Consider the following 27,074-nt stretch of genomic DNA (forward strand, 5'->3'; position numbering starts at 1 on the left):
CAGCTTTTTGGGAATGCAGGGCCTGAGTCGGATGTTGGAATGGAAGAGCAATGACATGTCCTACTATGCTTATTTTGACTAGGATGGAATACCCCGTTATTTGCTGCCTCCAAATAAAACCCTCCCAAAAGAAGTGGTAATTCCAGCTGCCGTGTACGTGCATGGTGGCGAGGATCATCCATCTCCGCCAGAATCCAAATTGGAGGTGGGTGGAGATGGTTTCACCGTATGGTGATGTTAAACTGGTGGTGAGCTTTCATGCCCAAAATGTAGCGCTTGTCTTCATCTGTGTTTTATGCCATCTTTCTTTTTCCAACTTTCTAAAATGAAGTTGCCAGTGGCATTGGACTCCTATGTTGTAATAGCATGTGTGTGATGTCATAGACCACATATGGTCCATGGACAGCGCCTACTAATTTCCTGGTGAAGTAACTACCATCATTCTGTTGCTATCAATTTGAGAACTAAGGAAAGAAGGCACTGCAAACCCACTGCTAGTGGAGTCAGACACGTGGATGAACTGCTGTTTTGTCCAGTGGTCTGCAACCTGCGGCTCTCCAGTGGTTTTGGACTACAACTCCCATGGTAACTCACCATTGACAATGCTAAGAAGGGCTGCTGAGAGCTATAGTCCAAAACAACTAGAGAGCAAAGGTTTGCAGACCCCTGCTTTTGGCCATTTGATGGTAAGCTTGTGCAATAGTTCTGTCAAAGGGGACTCTGAAATATGGATGTGGAGTGGGTGGGAGGCACCGCAAGGAGCCCCTTGGGTGCATTGCATTAGTGGGAAATGCAATGGTGTGGTGCAGGCGGTGCCATAGAGTGTTGTCATGGGACTCTTCCGCATGCAAACAGTCTACCCCCTCCAAGTCCTCTTTCCTCTGGTGCTGGATGTAGAACCCACTGGCAGAGGTCTTTGTTAGAGTCACTCGGTGTGTGTGTGTGACCAGGGCAAACGGTTTGTAGTCATCAACCACTTTGCAATGTTGAAAATTGAGTGGTGACGGACAATGGGGGTCACAACAACAATGGGACGTTAAAGAAAAAAATGGAATGTCACAAATGTAACTGCTTAATCTGTGTGCAAAGTTAAATAAAGTTGTAAAAAAAAAAAGGGCCAGGTCAGTCGCACATTAAACCAGCATTGGAAATGCCAACAGTTTGGGCGTTTGTGTGGGCATGGGAGAGGCACTTGCCAGGCAGTGCTTCTGGTGGTATGAACTGGCCACTGATGGCAGCAGGTGCAAAATGGTGCGAGTACCTGGAAATCTAATAGCAGTGCCTGGTAAATGCCTAATACTTATACACAGGCCAAAACTGTTGGCTTTGTCAATGCTTGTTCTTAAGAGGATTTCATTGAAGGACCCGCAGAGTGTTTATAAATCGAGTGGCTGGAGGCAGGCCTGGTTCAAACATTGTATTTCCCCAGTAACGGTTTTAGATCTCCAATTAAGCAATTAACTCCCAGAAGACTGCTTTGAAAACACACTGGCAGGCACTACCAGTGCAAAGTTTGATGGTAAGGCTTGAATAAAAAGAGCTCAGAGTTCCCATGAGGTGGTGTTTTGGGCGGGGAGGAGAAGGAACTGGGTGGGAATTGCTATAGGGATTAGCATGGCCATGGGCTGTCAATGGGTGGGCAATTAACCAAACAACACCTTCAAGCTGTGTGTCTCTCTCCTCGCCGAATAGCCCAAACTAAAAAACGACTATAGATGGACACCCCAGAGAGAACCCCTTATTTCTTTCGAGGGAGAAAACTGCTGATGAGAGAGAAAAGTAAAACGGTTCCATGTGTTAAAATCGCGACAAAAATGGCTATTTGCACAAAAAATCACTGCAAAAAGGAGGTGGTTTTGCCGCTGCCATCCATGTAAAGGATGCGTGGGACACCCCCACAACCCCCAGACCCATTATACCATTTAACGGGAATGGGGGACACCCCCGCAAACCCCGCTCCCCTTAAATGGTATAAAGGGGTACACCTTTACCAGGTCAAACCACAGCATTTTTGCCGCGATTTATTTGTAAAGGCGACATTTTTGCCGCGATTTTATTACTGCATACCAGTAAAACAGGGTGAGTTCAAGTGGGAACCTCTGCTCAGTGCAGCCCCCTGGTGGAATTTTTCAGTGTCTTCCAGGGCAGCTCCAAGTGAAGATGCATTCACCCCCACTGTGGGTGCCCACTTGCAGCACAGCAGGAGTCTGGCTACGTTGCTTATAGAATCGTGAAAACCTCACAAGGGGTTATCTTTTTTAGAGCTGATATTTTAAAAATAAAAAAAATATATATATATTTTTTTTAAATGGGGCATTCCAGATGTGCACATGGTTGCCGTTAGGTGGGACAGTAAGACCTGGAAACCTGCTTTTTTTAATAATACTGACCATCTCTTCTTATTTCCCCATCACATAGGGCGGCGTGATGGCCATACAAATCAACTGGGACTGCGATCTGGACCGCAAAGCCACCCACTGCATTCCGAAATATACTTTCCGTCGCCTTGACAACCGAGAGTCGGACCATAATGTATCGCCGGGGTATAATTTCAGGTAATGTTAGACCAGCGCACCTTTAGGTTCCGAGTGTACGATCCGGCGTCAATTCACGGTGAGTTCCAGAGTGGTGTGGCCCAGTGATTGGCTGATGATGGCCGGGGCCCTCCAGGTGTGGCCCAGAAGCACTGACATGATGCTGTTTGATTTACCATAACTAGGAATAATTCTAAGGCCACATACATTTGCTTCCCAGCATGAAATCCCACAGAATGGCTGACCCCATGGTTATGCCCATAAACCATTTGTATTTGATCGAAATATATGTACATTAGTGGTGCCCGTCCACACTTGGTGTTGTGTTCACAGGTCACCTGTTCCTCAAAGATCCAGTGGTCCTGGCTCTGGTACCCCTGTGGCCCTACCACTGATCCAGAGACCCCAAGCAACCACTATTCAGAGCAAATCCTGGACCTAAATCCTACCTGTTGTGACATGGTCTGCGACTGGAGGACCCTGTCAGGGGGACAAGGGCCTGCCTGGGGCAGAGAGCATACTAGGGCATGGGCCACCGCCCTCCCTGTCCCAGAGAGAGGGGGAGGGATATGTGTATGTATATATATATGTGTGGGCAGTTCTTAAACCCCTTTTTATGCCATGTTCAGGCTGGTACCACCCTCTATCCCATGATGCCTCGTGGTACTGTTTCTGTTCCCTTTTTTGGCTTTGTTAGAACAACTCCCAGAATGCACCTGGGCCCAATCAAAACCCGGACTGAACATTCTGGAATGGAATCATGAAGGGAATAGAATGGTATTTTTATTTCCAAACGGAGATATGGCATGCAAAACCCGACCTACCTACCCCAGCAGGATCCCAGGTGAGTGGCGGGGCAACAGAAAATGAACTGAGAGTGAGTAGGGACTACATGGGAGCAAGAGAGACGCCGACATACTCCCAAAACTGAATTGGAAGCAAAACTCACCAGCACAGGAAGAAAGCCACAAGGAAAACAAGTAGCCTGGGCAAAGTGTGGTTACTCTGCAAATGGAGATGAAAAAGGGGCAGGCTAAGAGGGGTTGTTGAAGTTTTGCAATGGTGTAACCCATCCATGGGAAGGTGTGCGTTGGAACGAGTGGAAGGGGGGGAGATTGAACTGCAAAGAGAACCGTGTAAAAGTAGAATGAAGGGGAGACAGTATGGATTGTAGCGGTGAGGTCTGGAGGCACAGAGGCGGAACGAGGGACCAAGACTAGGACAGGCAGTGAAGAGGGGTCCTGAAGTGTTGGGGGTGGAGTTGGTGTAGAGTGCAGGTGAGGTATTGTTTGTGAGAGAGAATGGTGCTATAGAGAAGGAGCCAAGTACCCCCACCAAAAGCTCCACCCCCATGCTGCCTATATGTGGGGAATCGGAAATTGAGACATGTGCAGTACCAGTGAAGATGCCTGTACCGCAGAAAAGCATGGAAGCAAGGTATCCACTAAGGAAACCATCTATGCATTCACAAAGATATGATGGGCATTGGAATAAAATCCCAGAAGAAGTGTGGACATTGGTGAAAAGACTGGGGACGTCATACAAAGCAGGGCTGATGCACCCAGAAAAGAGGCAAGAGGCTGAAGAACATGGACATTCTATAGGGTCTAAGGAGGAGGTGTAAAAAAAGATGAGCAACATTTCGGGCTCGAGATGAAGATGCTCATGCTACAAAAACGATGAAGAACATGCAAAGTCATTTTACAATTGTACAGATGCAGAAACGCAAGAAGACAAAGTAATCTTAAGGCTGGCTATGTAGTGAATAGATTGCGGCGATGCGCCAAATTTGTATGCATAGGAATGTATGGAATATGGATGTTCTACAATGCACTTTAGCAGAGTCTGGACCCCGTGAATAGAAAGGCTTTTCATTGTGGCACAGTTGGAAAACAGCTAATGGCGGAGGAGAATTCAAGCAAGGCTTGACTGGCCCAACACCAAGAAGTCGAGGCCACCTTGAGCCTGGGTGTTCATTCAATAGTTACTAATGTGAGAAAGGAACAAACTCCTGTCTGAGGTGGGATGGAAGAACACTGAATACGTCAGAGGTTCACCATTTAATAGTATTTAATAAAGCAAAAAGCTCAAACGTGGTCTCTAGTCACTAGGTCAGATGAAAATAGACATTGGGTCGAGCTACACCGAAACCAAGAGACCAACTATGCCTATACTCCCTTTTTATTCTCGGGCACAGAGTACAAGGCCAAGTTCAAAGCTTAATTATCTGGCAGACTAAAAGAGCGATGATGGATGTCAGACTAATTGGATGGGAAGCTATGGTCAAGACCAGCCCACGAGCACCTGGGGTACCAGCCTGCATTCCGCTCGCGTGTGTGGAATATTACAGAGGGGTGCGCGGGTGCCAACCAATTATAGAGGGCCACGTAACAGAGAGCCCTATAGTTTGTATAACCAATTAGATGTTATGTCATTTGTGACGATGTAGATGACATGTACTAGAGGAGGTCTTAGCTGCCCATCTGATGTTAGAGACCCAATCACTATCCCTGTCAAGTATGGAACGTATACTTAGATGTTCCCGCGAATCCTATCACTTTCCCAAGTAGGTTTTTGTAGTTTGCCACATAAGATGACATCATTGATGACAAGTTTTTACTATAAAAGTCATGTTTTTTATGAAATGCATCGAGCGAACATCCGTGATGTCCACTGTAACTCCTTGTTTTAGACAATTGCAAATAAAACGGACTAACTTTTTCCAACTTCCGGAGTAGATTTGATTATTGATGTTTGAGTAAATTCTGCATCCCCATCTATCTCAGTATTGCTACCTCGTGTTAGGTACACGGGTGCCTGTAGGTACACGGGTTAAGTACCAGTTCAGTGTAGTGTGGTGATGGGAGTGTTAGAGGCGAGGGAGAAAGAAGGATGGAGAATGAAGGTAAGAGAATCAATCCGATTGGAAACTAGTTGAACAGAAACGTTTTTAACAATTTCCTAAACATTCCAAGGTTTATTTCCTGCCGAAGAACAGGTGCAGAGTGTCCCAAGATTTAGCTGTCCTAACCGGGAAGGTTCTTCCCATGCCCCTGGAGAGCTTGAAAGTTGGACAGCGAAGTTGAGACTGAGATGAAGAGCGCAGCATTCTACTTGGAGTGTACGAGGGAACCCAAGCGTTTTAATACTTGGCAGCAATTCCAAAGATGCACCAGTGAGCGATGGTAAGGGTTGGATACACTTGTTAACTGGGAGCCATGTAGATCCCGTCTGTGCTTTGTGATGCTGCATCTTCTTGGGATCTTTTTGGTGATATGTACAGCATCATTCTGCAGTATCTGACATTTTTTTAGGTTGCCAGAGGAGGCTCCACCAGTAAGGAGTTGCAGTAGTCCAGTCTGGATGAAATAATTGCTCGAGCAACAGTGGCGCAGTTGTTTTTCTGAGATAAAGGGGCACAAAGTCAAAGCAAGCGCAGATGGTAATTACAGGTACGGGTCAGCTGTTAACATGGGCTTCAGCATTGAGAGAGGCTTCAATCTGCACACCCAAGGCCATTGGACATTTGGACATTGATGGTGTTTAAGCCTAGCTCCAAAAGATTTGTTGTTGGGACTCCATTTGGTCAGAGATTGCTGAGATCCCACCAGAAGAAGCTCTGTCTTGTTTCCATTCAAACAGCCAATTTGCGGACATCCAAGATTCTATTTGATTATACACTCTGGTCAGGTCGGCCAGGTTTTGAACATAGTCCCTTGTTAGCTTAATGACCACCTGGGTGTTGTCCGCTTTATTTGTAATCACCAGGAGCAAACAAAGAGATCAAATGTACAAGTTAAACAAGAGGGGTGAAAGACGGGCCCCCTGCAGTACTCTACAGAAAATGGGAGCAGAGAGAGACCAGGCCTGCCCCATTTGACTCTTGACTCCCTGGTGGTAAGAAAGGAACAAACCCATCCAATGGCTTCCTCTGAGCATTGCCCCAAGTTACTGAGGGTACCGAGAAGTCGAACGCTGCCAACAAGTCAAGCAGCATAAGGAGACCTGTTTTTCCTTCATCTATCATTCCCAACAAATGGGTCTGCAAGTCAACTAGAGCAGTCTCCGTACTGAAGGATGGTCGAAAGCCAGATTGTCTATCATGCAGAATGGAATTTGTTTCGACAAACTTTTGCAGTTGCAGCGTGGCAAACCTATCAAGAATTTTCAGGAGGAAATTACAATTAGTGATTGGCCTAAGATTGCTGGGTTCCTTAGGATCAAGAGTAGGTTTTTTTTCAAACCAGGAGTAACCGTAAATGTTTTGATGGAGGCAGGCACCTCACTGTCCCTAAAATAGGAATTTACAAACCTAGTCAAAAAAGGAACAAAATGATCTTTGTGCTGTCAAATAATCTTGGGTGGAAAGAGATTTTCAGCGCAAGAAGAGGGGCGCATAGATGAGAGCATTTTTATCATCTTGGTGGTGGAAATAGGCTGAACTTCGCCTCTGCAGAGATCCCCTGAAGAGGTACTTCCTCCAGATTTCATTTGATGGTCTGATTTTGCAGGTTTTAAATATTTTTTCTGGCATTATTGACTTTAGCTTCAAAAGCCACCTGAACTCCCTCGCAGTCCTGGGTAGTTTGTTGAAACGGAACCTGCGCAGCCTTGGGTTTTTCCAACGATTTAAGAATTTCAGAGTTTACCCATATTCTTAGCCGATTAATCTATCTGTGAGTTAAATAAATCTTTTTTAGTTTTCTCTATTTGAAGCCTAGAGATTGTATCTGCCACTTTCCAAGCAGTTTGGTTTTCCTCAGTAGGATGCTTCAGTCAGTGAGATTCTAGATTGCGATTTACCTTGTTCAATGCCGTGAGTTGTGGGGTAAACCATTTCTGTTGCCCTGGGTTCTCTCTCACCAACTTTGATTTGATGGGGGCAGATTTGTCTAACATTGTTAGATAATTCCTAGTAAAAACATCCACCAGGTCACTAGCTGAGGTGCTATTAGGGGTATTGGTCATGAGGGAATCGAGACGCGTTTGATAGTCCTGCAATAGCACCTTTTAAAATTACGGCTACAGACAATCTTAGTGAAGTTTTTAGGTTTCATTGGGCGATAAGTGGACAGATGTGGATGTCGATTATGAAATGGTCCCACCACACACATGGCCTGGTCTGTTCAATATGGATGTTAATGTTCCCGGTCACAATCCAGGCCAAAATGTTGTTATCCCCTATTGTTGGGTCGTTATTTTGAATGTTATGGTTAATGTTATTCAGAGCGGCTTGTAAAGCAATAGCTTCCTTGTCTAAATTGTTACCCTGCCAATGGTTAGAGTCCCCTAAGAGGAGAGTCATGCGGTTAGGACCAGACATATTATTCAAGATTTGAATGGCTTTGTCTTTAAAATCAGGCATGTTGGTGGGTGGCTGATAGATAAGCAATTGTTCAAGAGAGTCATTTTGCAAGAATAATCTTGCAGCCTTGGCAAGAGAAAGGAGAGGAAGAACCCCTAAAGTAGTTCTAGCAATAATTGCTACACCCCTCCACCCCCCGCCATTTCCTAGCTCTCTGTTCCCACAGCGAATTGAGAACCCTGTGGGAACAGCAAGATCTATCATTCGGCATCAGTTATTATCTATAATAAGGTCATGGATATCTTGCACGTGCTTGCTTAGAGACCTGATGTTTACAAGAGATGTTTTTAACATTAGTCCATGTCCTCCTGAGGTCAAAGGGATTGGCAAAAGGTTTTGTTTTCGACTCAGTAGGCGGGAGATCTGTTTTCCTGCTTGTAGATCGAAAATAGATGCTGTGGGTGGTATGGAGACTGCCTCCATTCTTACGAAACTTTCAGAGGATGTCGAGACAGGCTGGTGTACCACAGGTGTCCGTGATAGTGCAGGTGGAAGAGGAGGGGTCCACAGGTGTTAGAGGAACTTGAAGTGCGTATGATTCAGTGGCCACATTGAGGGCTAGAGAGGTTGCAGGAACACGCGCTGTAACCCGCAACTCCAGAGAGGTAGTCCCAACATCGAGGGGTCGGAAGGTGTGGGATGACCGATGCGTCCAGTTTTGTCAGCTTAAGCTTACTAATATATGCCGACCGGACCACTCGCTGCACGGCCGGGGTCACCGAGCATCTTGGTGGATAGCCCATGGTCCTCAAGGAGAAAAATTATAAGGCGTAACATGGCAGAAGTTACCTGTTTTAGTGGGTGAGAGATTTGCCTGGATGCCTATGCACGTCGATGACTGGCAAAGACCGGCTCGTTGCTGATGCGCCGGCGTTGATGTGCCCGACAGATCTAGAAGTGCGGGCCAGTGGTGCCTGGGTAGTGTAGTTTAGCACGGAGCATTATGTTCCTAGAAAGTGAAAGTAACTTTCGATTCACATGTGGCGCACAGCACAAATACGCAATCAGACAGTAAGTTATGGCCTAGTCCGAAAGTAGAGTGTTTTTTCTCTCAGCAAATATGGTAATTCCTAACAGTAAATAATACGCCGACCTGTCCCAGCGCAACAATCAACCTGAAAGGTGCCTGCACAGCGCGTTATTAACAGCAGTTACGACTAGAGATGTAATGCAATTTAAATTGCCTCAGTTCATACACACTGTCACAATTCAAGAGGCACATCATCACCAGATTGTGCAGGTATTCATTCCTTCCTCACCAGCACGTTGCTGTATGCAATCCAGTGCCGTCCCTCGCCTCCCAGACAGACCTTGTGCCTACAGGCTTTGGCAAAGAGGAGACACCAGCATCCCCTTGTTCAGCATCTATCTGAACATTTGGCAAACTCGTTTGCTTTTCAAGTCACGGTCCTGAAGAAGATGGTTCGAATCCCCCATGCCATCGAAACCGGTCGACCTCTTTCGGTCATGAGGGCTCTCATGACCTACCCGTGATCTCTTTACACCAACCAAAGAGACTGTACTCTTCAAAAATTGCTAAATTGTAGCACACTCATTTTCACAGAGTGAGCTACACCTTTTTTATAAGAGCCATTTTTTAGCCCTACAGCCCTTTTACTGGGTTTGTTTCTTTATACCCTCCAGTGGTGTCTCCAGCAGCACTGTTTCATACTCCAACCACAATGACCTACGGGAATTATTAAAGTTATACATTCTGGATGGAATAGAAGCAGTTGACCTGTCTCACAGGTTGTATCCATGCATTCTAGCAGCCTCAAGATCTAATATACAGTTTTGTTGCACGCTGCCTCACCTGCTGAAGTCTACCACTTTTTAGATGTCCCTGTTGGACTACTCGTGTCTGTCTCCAGACATCGCCACCAGTATAGAAGGTTGAGGGACAGTACTCTCCTCTATATCTTTTTAGTAGGCGATACACCACGCGCAACCCAGGGATAGGCGCCCCGTCAGGGTCAGGGTGTTCTTCCTTAGGGCAAGGTACGCCGAGCCAGGTGGCCCTCCTTCTCATGTATTCGAGTGTGAGCACTTTAACTCACCTATTTGTTTTCGCATACATTTGATGCACCTTGAATACCTTCTCTCCTACAAAACCGTTGTTTTTGTGTTATCACAATTCAAGAGTACACAGTTAACTATTCCTGAAGCTCTGAACTAGCGGCTTCAATATATACTGATCCCAGACGGGCAAAGACTGGCTCGTTGCTGATGCGCCGGCGCTGATGTGCCTGTCATATCTAAGTGCGGGCCGGGGGTGTCTGGGTAGTGTAGTTTAGCACGGAGCATTATGTTCCTAGAAAGTGAAAGTAACTTTCGATTCACATGTGGCGCACAGCACAAATACGCAATCAGACTGTAAGTTATGGCCTAGACCTAGAGTGCATTACTAGCAGCACTTACGACAAGCGATTTAATATAATTTAAATTGCCTCAGGTCATACACACTGTCACAATTCAAGAGCACACAGTTAACTAGAAGAAACCCAGAGAGCCAGATAAAACGTGGCCATCAGGCCCTCACCAGTAGTAAGCTGTTAGTATGCTGTGCCAATCCCTAGTTGCCAAATCGGCGTTAGGGAAGGGCGAGCCCACAGTTGGTAAAGATATGCGGTGTTCATTCAGAACCCAATACAGAGGTCGCCCACTGCACTCAAGGGTGCAGAAAGTAGTTAGAATCATTAAGGTTGCCAAGTACCCACATGGGGCTACACCCAGAGTGGCTGGTTGTGACTTATATGGAGATGGTGGTGATTCTGCCAGGTTGGAAGGCACTTGCCAAAGCAGGTCTCAGTGGAAAGGTTCCTGAAGGCACATGTGGGGTGAATTGCTCCAAAGTCAAGCTTGGCCCATAAGCACTCCTTAAATGTGGAAGCCGGAGTCATTGACGGAGACTACTCGGGTGGGTGCAGGGGATGGGGGGGGTGTTAAGGTTGTCCTTTTAAACCTAGGGCGCAACATTTGTGCTTAAACCCAGCCAACCAATCGCCGAACGGGGGTGTGAGAAGAGCCTGGTTTTGCAGATGGAGGAGGTTGAGGACCTAGAATCGAATGAGAGTTCCGTAGCTAGCTTTGAAGAGAGCACCAAATCCCACAGAGCCAAATTCAACTGAGGTTTTCAAATACAATATCACTGGAAGATGTGGAATCCCCAGTCGAACGACCGGACGAGGACCCAAGTCCTGGCAGAGACAAACATCAGTGGAAGAACTCTAAAATGGAGGTTCAATTGGCCACAGGTCTCCAGCACCAAGAGACCCCAACCAACCTGAGTGAAGCGAAGAAACACTACAAAATCTGTGACACATGCAAGAGTAGAAAGTCCAGCTCCAATAAGGTTTTACCGGCTTAAAGCAAGAATGTAATTCTATTCTAATGTATTTTTGTATAGCGCCAACTAACCCACAGGCCTCAGAGCGCTCAGACAGGCAATACAAACATAAAACAAGCAGAGAAGGGAGAAGAAGGCAGCAGGAATACAGATTTAACTATGATCAGAGGGTAGTCGGTGTAGCATTAACTTGCATACAAACAAAGCTAAGCAAAAATGCTTTTGAAAAAAAACGGAAGCGAGAAAAGTGCGTTTCAGTGGTAGTTTGCATTAATAGGTACCAATTGTACACAACTCCTACACAAACAGCTAGCAGAAGAGTTCACCCACAGTTCACAGAATTTGTATTTTAGTTGGAGTGATGGACTGCAAACAGGTCGCCTGGTGATGCAACTCCCCACATAAGATGTATAGACCTTTCTGCGGGGGAACAGATAACTTATTTCTGTAATTCAGATGCCAGATTACAAACGGCGCCCAGGAGCACTTCACCGCAACAAATCCTGGGAGGATCATTAGAAAAGCCTCCCCCAGAGAAACAATGGATTCCCAGTAGATGCATCTATATAGGTCCCAGATCATCAATAAAACTGCACCTGATAAAGTTGCCAACTTCACACTGGGGGAAAATGTCAGTAGAAATTACACATCTTAAAAAATTGAAAGGTTTGCAAGAACTGTATCTCAAACTGCAGCGGCGTAGGTTACGATGTAGAAATTTCTATGCCCAGTAACCATGTTGAACTTTTTTTTTCACATGACCAAAATGGTGCAGCACCACCAGACTTGATAGTAATGTTATCCTTATAATTATTGCAGGTTCCTCTTTGTTTCAGGTTGCCACATACTATTTGGCTTTTGCTTAAAAGAAAACGGCGCTTTAATGTTATTGACTTATTTAGTTGGTAACATTTTAGCTCGCCGCTGCGTTATTTAGCTTGCTTTAATATTCCATCCTTTTAGGTTATTTTGTGCTTTTACTTGAGTGGTGCTCTACGCTGGTCTGCAGAGAATCTGCTACCAGTGACAGCGTCTTTCTCTCACTTTTACAGAACCTCAAGCTGCTGCAGCCGAGGCCCATCATCTTTGCTCTCTCCCAGAGGGAATTGCTAGATATTGTGCTCTGTCTGAGTGGAGGAAGGGGCTCCTAGGGCCCGATCTCGCCCTCAGACCTTGTGTGACACCTCCTTATAAAGGATTTGGGCGGCGAGTCCCCCCTTTTTTGGTTTCCTTCTTCCTCAAGACACAACCTCTGTTGCTTGGACATCTCTGGCCCCCAGACTCCCTTCCACTCAGATTGATGGGGCTCTGGCAAGAAGGTCCATCTTGTTGGTTGTAGTTGGTAGGTGGATGAACATGATTTCCGATACCCGTTTTTGTAGGTCTTTGGTGAGAACCAACTGAACAAGGGACTGGCCCCACAAACTGGGTATGTCCTCTCTCCCCCCCCTGGAATACCCATGGCCGTGGGAATAAATCATGTGCCCCGCCCATTGCCAGTGACTAGGGGTCCATAGCTGCACTACTGACCCTAAAGGTATGCCTTAGGCAATGTGCTAGATATATCCGCTGGATCACCCTACGGCTAGCAGGACGACTGTGGTGTGTCTACATCTTTCTGAGCCACACTGCGACTGGCAGCCCGTGGCCTGCATGTGCGCGTTTGTGGCAATGGCCTGCACTCTGGCTCAGAGACTGACCTGCCTAGATCACAACGGTCTGCAAAAATCTGGCAAGGCTGTGACTAACTGGTGCTTCTGATATGGATCATTCTTTGCATCTCAGAATTCCACGATCTGGCTGGTAAGGAGGTACCGGAGGGTCTCTGGATTCGTTCAGACCAAGGCTTGGTTGCCAAGTCTGCCCTGCTTAGGTGAGGTCCCTTTATTGGATATATGTCGAGCAACAATGTGGGATTCGCTGCACACATTCACCAAACATTACTGCCTGTATTCTCTGTCGGGGCAGGATGCTAGCTTTTGCAGAGTAGTCCTGTATGGTGATTTCTTCTTCTCCTCCCTTTTCCACATTAACTTACTGACATGGGAGTCTATCAAAGATGAGGAATATGTGGGAGGAAGGAATCCATTAGAAGTACAAATTACGTGCCTCCCGATAATGTTCTTTCTGATGGAGATTCCTTCCAACCTGTCCCTCTTCGTGGTTAGCTCGTACACCTCGTCCATTCTCTGGCTCTTTAGCTGTTGAGTGCTAGGAGAAAACTGAGGTCACAGGACATGGCAACTCCATATATACTGAACCTGTTGTCCTGTTCAACATGGGGCGCATAGAGCCACACAGTGCCCCCTGGCAATGAAACAGTTCTGTGGACAGCTGATGGTGGAGATAGAATATCGAAGATAAGGAATCTGTGGGAGGAACCTCCATCAGAATTAACATTACCGAGAGGTAAGTAATTTGTTCGTCTAGTACTGTTTTCTATTCGGCAAGGTCAATGTATGATGGCTACTCAGGTATGAGCCCTGTCCCCAAGGCCCGCATGAACTAGAACAGGGGTGTGCAACCTTTGGCTATCCAGATGTTTTGGGCTACAACTCCTGTGTTGCTCTACCACTGACTGGGCTGGTTAGGGCTCATGGGAATTGTAGACCAACACACTGGGTGAGCCAAAGGTTGCAGATCCCTGATCTCATTGCCTTAAGTGGCATGTGAAAACGAGCCAGGGTTCATCAAGGGGGTTTGGCCTAATGGTGGGGGGGGTTGCCTGCTGGCGCATTAGGCCACACACCCTTGACGAGTCCTGGCTTAATGGGTTACAGGCACCCTCGGCAGGTAACCCTTTGCAGAGTTCAGCACCCTCTACCCTCCCCACCCCCGCGCGACAGGGTCCTGATCCCTGCATCTATTAACCAAATGAATGATTGGCGGGGACAGCAGCCACATGGTTTCAGCCTTAATGGTGATGCTGCTCCTCGCCAGACATCCCTTTAGCTAAGATATGCAGCAATCACTTAATCTCTTAGCTAAAGGGATACCTGTCGAAGGGTAGGAGCACCATTAAAGCTGAAACGATGAGGCCGCAGGAAGCTGAGGCTTTTTTTCATGAAGCCTGAAGCTCCCACAAGTGAGCAGGTGCTTCAGGCTTTAGGGAAAAAGGCCTCTGCTTCCTGCAGCCTCACTTTTTCTTCGATAGTGGTGTCACCATCCCACGGGCCTCTCTTGGTTAAAGGGATGCCCCGCAGGTGCCGGCGCCACTATTATGGAGAAAATTACTCGCATGAGCTTGAGCTTCAGGTTTTAGAAAAAAAGTTTGGTCCTCCAGTGGCCGGGGCTGCTAGGGGACATTAAAGAGCCATGTAATGGCCCCACCTCAGAAACATATTTCCTAGACTGACTGGTCTCTGCCCCGGCTAGCCCTGGCCCACTTAAAGCCCTGCCTGATCTAGAATGTGAAAACAAAAGCAGTCGATGGGGGGATTAAACTGAAAAGTCTTGATCTACTTTCAGAAGTTAAATCATCCTTCGTACATAATTGCGCTTGGAGAGAGTTTCAAGCCCCGATAGTCCAGGATAAAAAACGAGTTTCCTGAGGCTGTCATGCATGCGATTATAATGTGGGATCTGAAATGCTATTATTGGTGACCCCCCCCCCTGTCCATAAAAGGGATCTGTGATATTGGGGAGTATGTACCTATGCGTTACTCACTTCGTGTTTCTGATTATTGAAAGTGTTGCGACTGCTCTAAATATGTTGCCTGCTGCAATCCCTTGAATAATGCTTAATAATGCCAGACTTGTCCATTACGTTGTGTGATGCTTTCTATTGCCATGTTTTTGTTGTATAGTGCTTGGATGGATGCGGAAGCTGGTGATGCAAGAGAGAACGCTTGTGTGAGTGAGAGAATGTGTGGTGATAAAGTTCTAGAGGCAGGTAGTTGGAGAGCCCCTTCCTGGGTGATGGGAGCCAGTGGTTATCTCTGTAACATCTGGGCCAACTGACTGATGCTATAGTAAAGGAACTTTGCTGGAACATACCAAGTGTGCCTCCGGATCGTAGTTCAGTTGTATAGCGTTGTGATATCTGTTTTTAAGGTGGTGCTCATGCTATTAAAAAATAATAGATTCATGAACAGACTATTGCCTTAAAACATCAGTTCATTATACTTTTCTTTCCATTTTGTGACATCCTTTTCCAGCGATGGTACCTAAACTGTACATCCTACATGCATAAAGGTAATATTTCCTTATTCCCCCCTGCCTAAAGTCTTGGAGGCACAGGGTGACACATGCTTGGTCTTGAGATTAACTGCATGATACTGTTTGTGCATGTTAACATAATCTTCATTTCGGTGCTGCATACTGTGAATAGCCCATAGTGGGCGTGGCCTATCATAGGGTTGTGCATTTTTCTCTCATGCTGAATACTGACTGCCCACATCCCATTTGAACCCTCAACCCACAAAAATGATCGCGCATGCAACTTGAGCGCTGTGTGGGCGCCATATTTTCTAATGTTTTCAGTGACATGCGCAGCTGGTAGCCCACCCACAGGCCATGCGTCATGATAATATAATCCTTCTCTTTCCGTTCTGGAGGCGCTACCTAGCCCTAGCTAAGGCTGTGTACGTCCGGGCTGCCCGTGTTATGAAACCACTTTTCCTACTCATCTCTCAACCTGCTCACGTCCGCTGTTTCTAGCTGGTTCTGTAACCGTTCTCAATCGCGATTTATTAATTTGATGCAACAGTGAATTGGCATTTGAAATGACTTTGTAATATACGCAGTTGGCCGCAATCTGTGTCATGGTTGTGGAATGTCACTTCTGTCTGCGGCGCCTGTGATTTTAGTAAACTTGAAGCGATTGTCAACCCCTCCCCCAACCCGTGATCCTCTGTACCCCCCTCACAAAGTCCAAACCTGCTCATGTTGCCCCTTTCACCGCTCGTGGGCAGCTCTGGCTGTCTATGGTAGCAGTAACCATCTTTTGCTTTCCATTAAGTCTTAGATTAAAGGAATGGTTCGGTCCGAAATATATTGTCCCTATGGTTCAGCCATGTGTTTTTAACCATAAGTCGATCGATCGTACAAACATTTCCTATGCACCTTACCCGAGTTTTCGTCTCTTGAACACAAGCGAAATCAGGCAGCAGGCCACGGCCATCTTGTGATAATCTTATCACTTGCTGCATAGCCCTTGGTGACCTGCGTTTGCGGCACTAAATCATATCCCCCACCCCTGAGCCTGACATCAATAGACGCGTACCGCCCATTTCACAAAGCCAAAGCACGTCTTGTGTCAACATTCTCTGCGCTTCAGCTAATGACGTGTCGCCATGGAAACGGCAGGAAGCCTCTTTCCTCGATAAGTATAAACAGACCGTTTCACAACACACAACAGCAGATTTTCTTTTCCATTCCTCTCACTATATTTCTTTGAGTATTCTGTGACTCGTTTCTGTGCTCTGGTCAGCTACCTTCGTTGCTTGAAGCCCGTGTGAACAGATACCAGTACCACCGCTATAAATTATTTTTGTTTGTTTACCACACAATGGCAACAATAATGCCCTACCTGTACGAGCCAGAGTATTCCGAGGAGGAATTACTGGAAAGAGAAAGCTGCGTAAACGATGGGCCTTTGGACGACAGTTGGGTGGATGTTTCAACAGACGAAGAGCCTGGGCCTAGTCACATGGACGGTGTTTCCACCTAGTGTACCTGCAATCGGTGCGTGCTAATGCCAACCGAGGAGAACTGCTGCTGCCGAGAAAACTCAGGCTGCTTGTCCTACATATCGCAAGGCAATCCACAGACGCAATGCGTTACCGAGCTGCCAGACTTCACAGCAGCCTGCCTCACACGGTCCGTGTTGAGGATTTTGATGGTGCTTATGCACGAACTTCGCAACAGTTCGCCCTCGTAATCCCAGTAATGAGTAAGTATAGTCTGGTTGTGATGTCAGTTAGGCCACTACTATTTCATGGTTGTCCCCTATATTCTCGTAACTTCAATATATCATTGTCATATCTGTTTAGTCTTGCAGTTCTCTAGTAATAGTTGCATAAAAGTCGTTCAATATTGTGCAGTGTCTAGTTAGCATTTGTCCTGGCAAAATTGCCATTGCATACAAGAATTGTCATTGACAACTAAGGTTTAATACACTTATCTTGGTCATTTAAAAACAGTTTGTATCTTTCTCTTTCACAGGTGGTACCGGCTGGTGGCCTATCGTTCGTACACATGGTGGCTTCATGGGAGGCTTGGTCACCGCGTTCGACGAGTAATACCCGCCTGTGTCGTTGGTGCCATTAGACAAACTTTCCCCAGTGACAGCGGTCAGTACAGGGGATTTTCCCTCGCTGAGCTGCAACCAGACCTTTACAATGTGTAGTATTTTTGTGCCATCAAAATAAGAAACCAAATAAAACACAACATATTTTTTATCAATTGTTTCAGTTTTTAAGTGAATCAAGTGTGTTACTGGGGGGGCGTGGCTAGCCGCGGGATGAGAAAGACATAGGTCTCCTCGGCTCCCGCGACTGCAGCAAATATCCTGATAAAATCACCTGAAATTTGACAACATAAGAGCTGATAACAACCCCGTAGGGTGTCGGATACCCTTGGGCACAAACGAGGCGTAGAGCAGAGGAAACCGCAGCCAATTCCAAGAGATACGACCACAAGAAGTTTCGAGGCGATTGACATCCAGATTCCAAAATGGCCGCCGGCGCGCATGTCGAACGCCCTGCTACTGTTCTGCAGTCAACACCGGAGGAAGAGAGTGGTCCCGGCAGGGCGGTGTCCCTCCCAACGGGCGGACTACAGCGGACCAGTGCGGAGGTGAGAGCGGGGAATGTATCCACCTGCGTGGGACGCCGCGACCCCCGCCGACAGCACTGCTACTCGAGAACGAGGGGCGCACTTCCCATGCTGCCCAGCGTGTGAGGCAAACCTGTGAGAGGTGCCAGAGCGGCTGGGAGGCGTGGGTGAGTGTCCGCCCCCCGAGCTCTGCTCCCGGAGGCGACGGCGTGCAAGACAGGCCAAGCACGCAGCCCCATATGCAGCTAGTGATATCGGTACCATGGGGAAAGACAAGTCAAGGAAACTCCCCACACAAAGCAGGATGGATCAGTATACCATCCAACCGCCCCAGGCGTCAGACCTCCATCTGCAATCCGCGGACGAGATGGAAACGGACCAAGGAATTTCATTGAAGGACATTATGGCTGCGATAGCCAATTCGCGCACATCAATGGAGCAGAAAATGGATGGGATAAGCATGGATGTATCCCTCCTCCGACACGATCTTCAAAAACTAACAGCACGCCCCGGGGAAGCGGAACATCGCATATCCAACACAGAGGATAGAATGCATAATATGCAACAGCAGCTCCAAAACTTAACAACCAAACTGAAGGTACTGGAGGACAGAATTGAAGATGGAGAGGGCAGATCAAGGCGTAACAACGTGCGTATACTCGGTATACCTGAGAAGGCCAAAGGCCCCCTGCATGGTACTTTTTCTAGAACAATGGCTGACTGATCTGTACGAGCCAGATGCCTTCTCCAAGTTCTTTTCCATAGAGAGGGCACACAGAGTGCCCACGGGCAGACCTCTGCCCGGCGCACCTCCACGCACGATAATTGCAAAGTTCTTAAATTACAGGGAACGTGATGCCCTACTGCAACATGCGCGCGCAAAAGGCGCCATCACATTCAACGGTTCCAAAATTGCCTTTTTTCCCGACTACACCAGGGAAGTGCAAAAGGCGAGACACTCCTTCGACCACCTCAAAAAAACAACTTCAAACAATGGGGGTGAAGTATGGCCTGCTCTTCCCTGCGCAACTCAAGATTTACCACAAGTGGACAACAGTCCACTTCAATGATTCCAAGGAGGCTTGGCGCTGGGTTGAACAAAACATAGACTGAGATTGGTGCTGACATAGTGTTCCTGTCTGAGACCCATCTCGCGGGCAAAGACTGTTCCCTATTCAGACGCACAAACTACAAGCTGGCACTCCACTCAGGTTTCACGATGGGCTCAAGAGGGGTCATGATCCTGGTACACAAAAACCTCCCCTTCCACCTCACGATGGTAACCCATGACACAGGCGGCCGATACGTGTACGTGACAGGCAAGCTATGGGATCACTCCATCGCACTGATAGCTACCTATGCACCCCCAACCCTGCTAGAGCCGCTGCTTACTGACATTGCCCAGATAATCGCAAACGACACATCTAACCTCATGATACTGGGAGGTGACTTTAATGAAGTCATGAACGTAACCCTTGATAGATCAAACTTGAGGAATAGAAACCCCAATGTTCCCACCAGACTTGCCACGTTTGCCAACGCACTAGGCCTATGCGATGTGTGGAGAGAACACCACCCAGACACGAGAGCATACTCCTTCCACTCAGGGGCACATGCCTCACTCTCCAGGCTAGATTATTTCTTCATCCCAGCAACTGATCTACATAGGGTGCAAGAAATAAACATTCTTCCCCGAGGCATCTCTGACCAGTCTCCGTTAGAACTGACACACCTAACATCCAGGCGGATTCCACCGCCGAGCTGGCGCCTAAATAGCTACTTCCTGGGTGACCCTGAGCTTGTGGACAAGCTACAGGAGATGACCAATACATACTTCGAGCTCAACACACAGACGGCAATGAACCCAGAAACACTATGGGAGGCCTACGAGACGGTGTTAAGAGGTGAACTGATATCGTGGACGACCAATAAAAAGACAGCACTGGAGCAAGACTCTTGAAGCCGAACAGGTCAAGCAGGCAGAGGAGAGGCACATAATTGAGGACACACCGGCCTCGAATCGGACGTTGCTATTAGCACAGAAAAGGCTGCAAAACATAGCGATGGATAATGCGAAACAAGCGCATACTGCAATGCGGGCAAGAATTTATGAAACGGTTGACAAGGCTGGCAAGATGCTAGCTTGGTTGGAAAGGAAGGAGCAGGGACGCAGTCATTTCCGAAGGCTCGAGACAGGAGGGCCGAATGCAGGGGTGACAAAATAAGCCAAGGCTTCGCGGAATATTACGCTGAGCTGTACAGAAAACCCACGACACAGATGGACATCACGATCATGGACCAAATTGACATCCCCACCTTAAGGGAGACGCAACTGCAACTGCTGGAGAGGGAGATCACAGAAGAGGAGATCCTAAGTGCCATGTCGGGCCTCCAAACCGGTAAGTCCCCAGGACCTAACGGCTTCCCGGTTGAGCTATGGCGAAAGGTGGGGACCAATGTGGTGGCCCCCCAACTACTCCAAATGTATCAAAATGCGCTAGAATAGGTCATTCTCCCACTAGATCTGCAAGAAGCAACAATAATAGTGATACCCAAGCCGGACAAGCCCCCGGAAAGATGCAGTTCATACAGGCCCATTTCACTCATCAATAGCGAAACTAAAATTCTGTCGAAATTACTTGCCGACCGTCTGCAACAGGTTATTCCCACCCTGGTACATCCGGACCAGTGCGGCTTCATGCCACAGAGATCAACGCGTATGAACCTCCACAGGCTATATTCGGCCCTGGAAAGGTCCAACAGCATACAGGGCCCGCTAGCCCTGCTAGCAATTGACTTCGAAAAGGCCTTCGATTCGGTGAGATGGGAGGCCATCTGGACCATAATGCAACGCATGGGCTTCGGTGAGAACTTTATGAAGTGGGTGCGCCTGTTGTACGAATCCCCGGTGGCCAGGACCAGAGTTATTGGCTGGCGCTCTGACCTCTTCAACCTTGGGAGGGGCACGAGACAGGGCTGCCCGTTGTCGGCCATGATTTTTGCAATCGCCATCGAACCACTGGCAATCCTCTTGCGAAACGCGCCAACCTGGGAAGGCTTCCGATGGTCTGAGACCTGGGAGGACAGAATATCTCTCTATGCGGACGACCTTCTCATATATCTAAAAGACCCGAGCAATTCCTGCCCCAGAGTCATGCACCTGTTACAGCAATAGGAGGCATTCAGCGGATTATGAGTGAATTGAGAAGAACCATCTGAAACTTGAGAAGAACCATCTCCGGTTCCGGAAGCACCTCAAAACATTCCTCTTTGCCTCCGCTTTCTCTCCCTCTCTCCCCTGCTAAAATCACCAAACCTGCACTGAATCTGCAACTGGGCCACTCATCGATCTCGGTCCTTGGCCCAGCCTCTCTTCCCTGCACTGCCCACCTGCACTATGGGACTGTCTCTGTATCCTTCAGCCCCTTCTCCCGGCACTTTCCTTGCACTTGCCACCAGCTGGCCCTATTATTTATCTTGTATTCTACTAACCATTTACTGCACTTCCCCTCTCCCCTTCACCTTGCACTTTTCCCAGTCCTCCTACCCTTGCACTTGCGCGATCTGAATGACACCTGGCCTAGTAGGATCGTTGTCTGTCTCCCCTTGTTCCCCCCCTGCCTCGTCGCGCCTTGAAACACTTGTGTATAGGCGCGTTACAAATGCCATATCATATATCATATCAATTGGTCCAAATCCATCCTCTTCCCTTTAGGGGACACCTCGATGGCAAACTTAGCGGCTGGTCCTTACCAGATCGAAAGGGAACAGTTCAAGTATCTGGGGATACGTATCACGAAGCATCTGACTGAATACACAACCCTGAATCTCTCCCCCCTTATAACAAGATTTGCAGAAGATACTCGCCATTGGATCTCCTTGCCACTAACGCTGATGGGCAGAGCGGCCCTGTTCAAAATGATAGCCCTTCCTAAATTCTTATATATCCTGCAAAATGCGCCATTATACATTCACCAGCGAGAATTCCACAAAATTGAGTGCACCCTTCGGAAGTTGCTATGGGGGGGGGAGGACACCCACGAATTGCTCTCGCCACACTCCAAAGGTCTATCTGTGAAGGAGGGATTGGACTGCCCAGGATACAGTCATATTGCTGGGCCAGCCAGATGGCGGTAGTAAATGATATGCTCCACGGAGACGGAAGCCTCCCACATATCAAAGGTCTGATCTGTAATGCCACGACCACGCCTCTAGAGCATCTGAATGGAGGCCTGAACCGCACACCACAAACGGATATGGCAACGCATATAGTGAGAATATGGAAGGAAAAACATCGGTACTTAGGCTGGGGCGGGAAGCTAACGCTGGCACAACCCCTATGAAACAACTGCAACCTTCCTGAAATACGAAAGCTGCCCAGATGGCCTGAATGGGTCCAGCGAGGAATCACCAGTATAGGAGATGTGGTTCACGAGGACAACCTGGTACCATTCGAGACATTGCATGCAAAGTTCTCCCTCCCAGACACAGAAAGGTACCACTACATGCAGCTGAAACATGCTTGGACGACCCATAGACACATAACACAAGACATGCCGGAAAGCTCCCCATTCGAGAGAAACATAGTTTTGGACCGGGTTGACCGGAAAGTCACCTCTACCATGTACAATGTGATAACATCCTTTGCGACACCGGAACTAACCAGCTTGAAGGCAAAGTGGGAACGGGATGTGGGTCCCCTTCAACCAGAGGACTGGGTAGAGGCCCTGATGTACCCGCGAGAAACGACCATTTCCTCAAGGCTTAGACTGGTCCAACTGAAGATCCTGCACCGCACCTATTACCCGAGAGTGGCTCTCTTCCGCTGGGGCAATTCCTCGGATGCACGATGCCTACGCTGCAAAAGTGAAGAAGGTACCTTTTTCCATATTTTGTGGGAATGTAGTAAGATACAGCGGCTCTGGCAGAAATGCTGTGATAAACTGTCTAGCGTTATAGGTAAAGAAATACAGAGATGCCCAAAACTCCTTCTCCTGAGGATCTCCAGTGACACTGACCTTTCCTGTTATGAGAAATTGTTCTGGTCGACTGCGATGGCAGTTCTCAGGCGGAACATTGCGCAACTGTGGGGATCGGAACGTACGCCAAGCTTTGAACAGTGGGTCACGGATGTGGACATATGCGCTATAATGGAACATAGAGTGTACACAGCGAGGGGTTGCCCGCAAAAAGCGGACAAAATATGGAGAAGATGGGAAGAGGCTAGCTAAAGGACAAGGAGGGCTCCACAGCCTCTGTGACTGAGAGTTGCCCCGGGAGAGTGGGGGTAATGCCTCTGCCATGAATAGCCTATGCCACGAGGTCATCTGATGTCAAGTTGACGGTCTGTCGGACCATGGTCCCGGAAGTTGAGTTTTTGAATGTTTTTGGTTTCTTGATTGTCTCTCTCTCTCCACATCCTATCACATCCTATCACATGCACCTGGAAATGTAGATTTTGCATATGTTCCTCTCCCCCCAGTCCACCCCACCCCTTCCCTTCCGCTGCTGCCCCAAACTTTCCCCCTCCTTTCCCACGTCCCTACCCGGTATTGCAGAGAGATAAGTGTAATGTTGTTTTATGTTTTAAATCAATAAAATATTTGATAAAAAGTGTTACCATTCAGCAGTGTTCCGGTGCCTTGTCTGCACGCCCCAGGCCCATCCATCCCCCCTCCACTATCAAAGGCAGTTCGCACCAGTGGATGTGCGCTTCCAAGGGGGGCTGTCGGGGGCGTGAACGGCTAAAGTGCCAAACATGTACACTTCAAAAGGTATTTTACACCCAGGGGCCATTGTTCACATGGCCTCCTCAGACCCCGTGTCTCCAGGCAGACTCCCCTTAGAGCAGGGCGCTCCTCGGCAATACACATAATACCACGACATATACACGTCATTCATTCACAAACACACCCATTTTTGTTATTCTTTATAAACCACTTGATATTTACCATGAGAACATCTTTGAGCACTGCAAGTCAACTCGTGATCGTGCTACTCTGTGACCGCTTCGAGTGAACTCGTCCGTGTGCTACCTGTGAACATCTCCCTGTTCTCCTGCCACTAATGAATCCAACTGTTTGTTGGTCAAGGTAAGGGCATGTATCCTAATCATATCTTTAATTTGTAAATGTATATCTATTTCGAAGTAACATACTCAGTAGTGCTATGTTAATTTGTCTTATTGCTATTGATTTGAGTTTCTTTTTATGTTATCGATATATACATTTTTATCAGTGTCAATTGGCATCGTATTGCATCCTTCGCAGACCGTGTCTATAGTGTAAGCATGTTTTCTTTTCGTGCATGATAGAACATTCAAGGGACGAGTAACATGGTCTGATTTTGAACACATCAATGAATCGTTTGTGAAATTTATCCTATAATACAGCCCACGCTACATTGGTTTTGCTGTGGTGCCCAAAAGAAAGCGTGCAATGAACAATGTATGGTCCAATTCATTCTTAATCACATTTTTATGCAAAATAATCTTCTAATAATGTTGACCTTTATTTTGCAGAATTTACAACAATGCCTGCATGTTCTATTTTCGGTTGCCCTTCGAAGACCCATGACAAATCCCAAGGCATTACAATGCATGTATTCCCTAAGACTGTTGATCGAATAAGGGAATGGGTCAGATATTACGGATATCCACCGGAAGAGCTTGAAAGTAGAGTCAAACAAGTCTTGGAGGAGACGAGGGGTCATCGATACCGCATCTGCAGCCTGCACTTCAACCCGGACATGTACAAAAACATCCTGGTACACAAAGAGGAATCAACTGAGAACAACTCGGAAATTGCTCCCAAACGCTATTCCGACATTTATACGTAAAAATTCTGCCAGAGGTGAGTCATGCTTCCAGATTTAGCTTTTCGCCTGTATTTTCGGTGTAAATGTAACTTATAATACTTTCGATATTTATGTGATAGAATATCGGTTTAAATAATGACTATTTTGCTAAACATCAGTCCTTGTTTTTGAGAACCCACATAGAAAATTGATTTATGGGGACAGATAACTATGCTATATTATGCATTTACATAAGCATAATTTTCTTGTATTCAGTCTCCAAACATGCCATTTTTTAATGTTTGAATTTCTAAATGGAATAATACTTTCCCTTTACAACTCCATGACTATCCACTGAATATGAAGCAACAAGATTCAACATCCATGTCTTGCCTGGAGTCATCAACCACTTCGAGTGGGTATCAGGTAATCTTACCTAGCTATTCTGTGCCAGACTGGTTTTAAGCATGGAATTCTAGATAATGTGATAATATTTACATATCGTGTAATTGTTTTACACAATGTTTCATTCGTACTTTACTTTTCATATGTACCTTTGTCGTCTTTCCAAATTGTGTGTCCAGTTTCCAATATTTTCGTCCTTACTAATGCAAGTACTGTGTTTCAGGGAGATGCTGGAGCATCCTCTACAATTACATTATCCCTTGAAGTTGTTCCGGAACTATACCTTACAGTTGATCCGGAGACAGAGGTATGCATACTTCCAGTACCATCTAACAAAAGAAAGTCGGTCTTAGTATATGTGTAATGCAAATGACTTATTTTCAAAGGATACTATTTTTTTGTAGGGATGTATACAAGATCCGTATATTGAACGGGAGGCACGTGGATATGAGTCGGTGGGCCAGCTTGCTGATAGTGATAGAGTAAAGAAGGTTTCAAAGAAAAGAAATAAAAATAAGGTTAGTTATATACACTTTATTTTTTTGGCAATTGTTTTGTGCTGAGGCCTTCATTGAATGCTTTTTTTAAATGTAAATTGTACAACATAGTGTTGGATTTACACTGAACATCCCTTTTCCTATCTGTCCTGTAGTGCCCGATGGAGTACGGACTATGCAGACACAGACAGCAATACAAATGACAGATGCTGCTTGCCAAACTGTTTTCACCATGGAGGAACTATTAACTGAGGCGTGGTGTGTTCACACTCCAGATGCCTATGTCCAATGGTCAGAAAATGAATTTAATATGACAGGTAAATCCAGCAAAGTGTTTTTGGACCATTGCTACAATGCTCCTGCTCCGCCGGATGAAGGTGAAAGTGATTTTATAGAAGATAGTGTTACATTACTCGATGAGCACTTGACACAATCGACACCCGCCAAAAAAATGGCCCCCAAAAAACAGTCCACATTGATGTTTTCTCCTATCCATGGTCAAGTAACAGATGTTGAAATGACAGACTGAAGCATCAACACTATTGACCGACGAACCAGACAAAGATATTGTACTTAGTATGTCCAGTTTGGCTGATATGTCAACAACGGTTCAGTCTGAAACAGTGTTGCCGGATGACAATCTAATAAAAGAGACCAAATACATAGTATTCGACAGCAGCTTGATGGAGATTATAAAGATGCTGAAATGTGTGCATTCAGTGGGAGGGGTAGTATGTGGGAAGCCATTGGTGAGCGTGACTCGTCTAACACAAGGCAGTAACCTCAAAATACATGTCATCTGTGAAAAGTTCCATAAAACATTTTCATGGTCCGCTCAACCGATGCTTGGGAAACTGCCAGCTGGCAATCTACTGTGTGCAGCAGCTTTACTATTCAGTGGCTCTAGTTTCATGAAGTTATCCAGTTTCTTTCAGTTTGTGGGACTCCATTTGATTTCTAAAACGCAATACTACAAATACCAACGTGATTATCTATTCCCTGCTATTAGTGAAGCTTGGAACATTGAACAATTGGCTCTTCAAAGTACATTCTCCGACAAACGGTTCAGGCTAGCCGGCGATGGACAGTGTGACAGCCTGGGATTTTCTGCTGAGAACTGCACCTACCATTTTCAGGACATGGAAACTAAGAAAATGGTCAGTTCGGTGGTCGTGCAGGTGTCCCAATGTAAATCCTCAGTGGCCATGGAGAAACTTGGTTTTATGAAATCACTGGAAGATCTACAATTGAGGGGAATGCAAATCGACCTCATAGCCACGATAGACACGTTTCAATAGCCAAGACAATGAGAGAGCATTATCCAAATATTACACATCAATTTGATGTATGACATG

The 27,074-nt window shown here is 46.7% G+C and overlaps 1 protein-coding gene across 3 annotated transcripts in view; it reads left to right on the top strand.

The window, feature by feature from the left end:
- P2RX4 (purinergic receptor P2X 4) overlaps positions 1-27,074 on the top strand; it is a 310,487-nt gene that overhangs the window by 223,426 nt on the left and 59,987 nt on the right. For all 3 annotated transcript variants that reach the window (XM_069619562.1, XM_069619563.1, XM_069619564.1), the window contains exon 8: positions 2,419-2,555. In XM_069619562.1, the coding sequence (XP_069475663.1) occupies positions 2,419-2,555 (137 nt within the window). The remainder of the gene's footprint in view (positions 1-2,418; positions 2,556-27,074) is intronic.

The sequence above is a fragment of the Ambystoma mexicanum genome, chromosome 10 (genome assembly GCF_040938575.1).
Source record: "Ambystoma mexicanum isolate Mex_15411 chromosome 10, UKY_AmexF1_1, whole genome shotgun sequence".
Lineage (NCBI taxonomy): Eukaryota > Metazoa > Chordata > Amphibia > Caudata > Ambystomatidae > Ambystoma > Ambystoma mexicanum.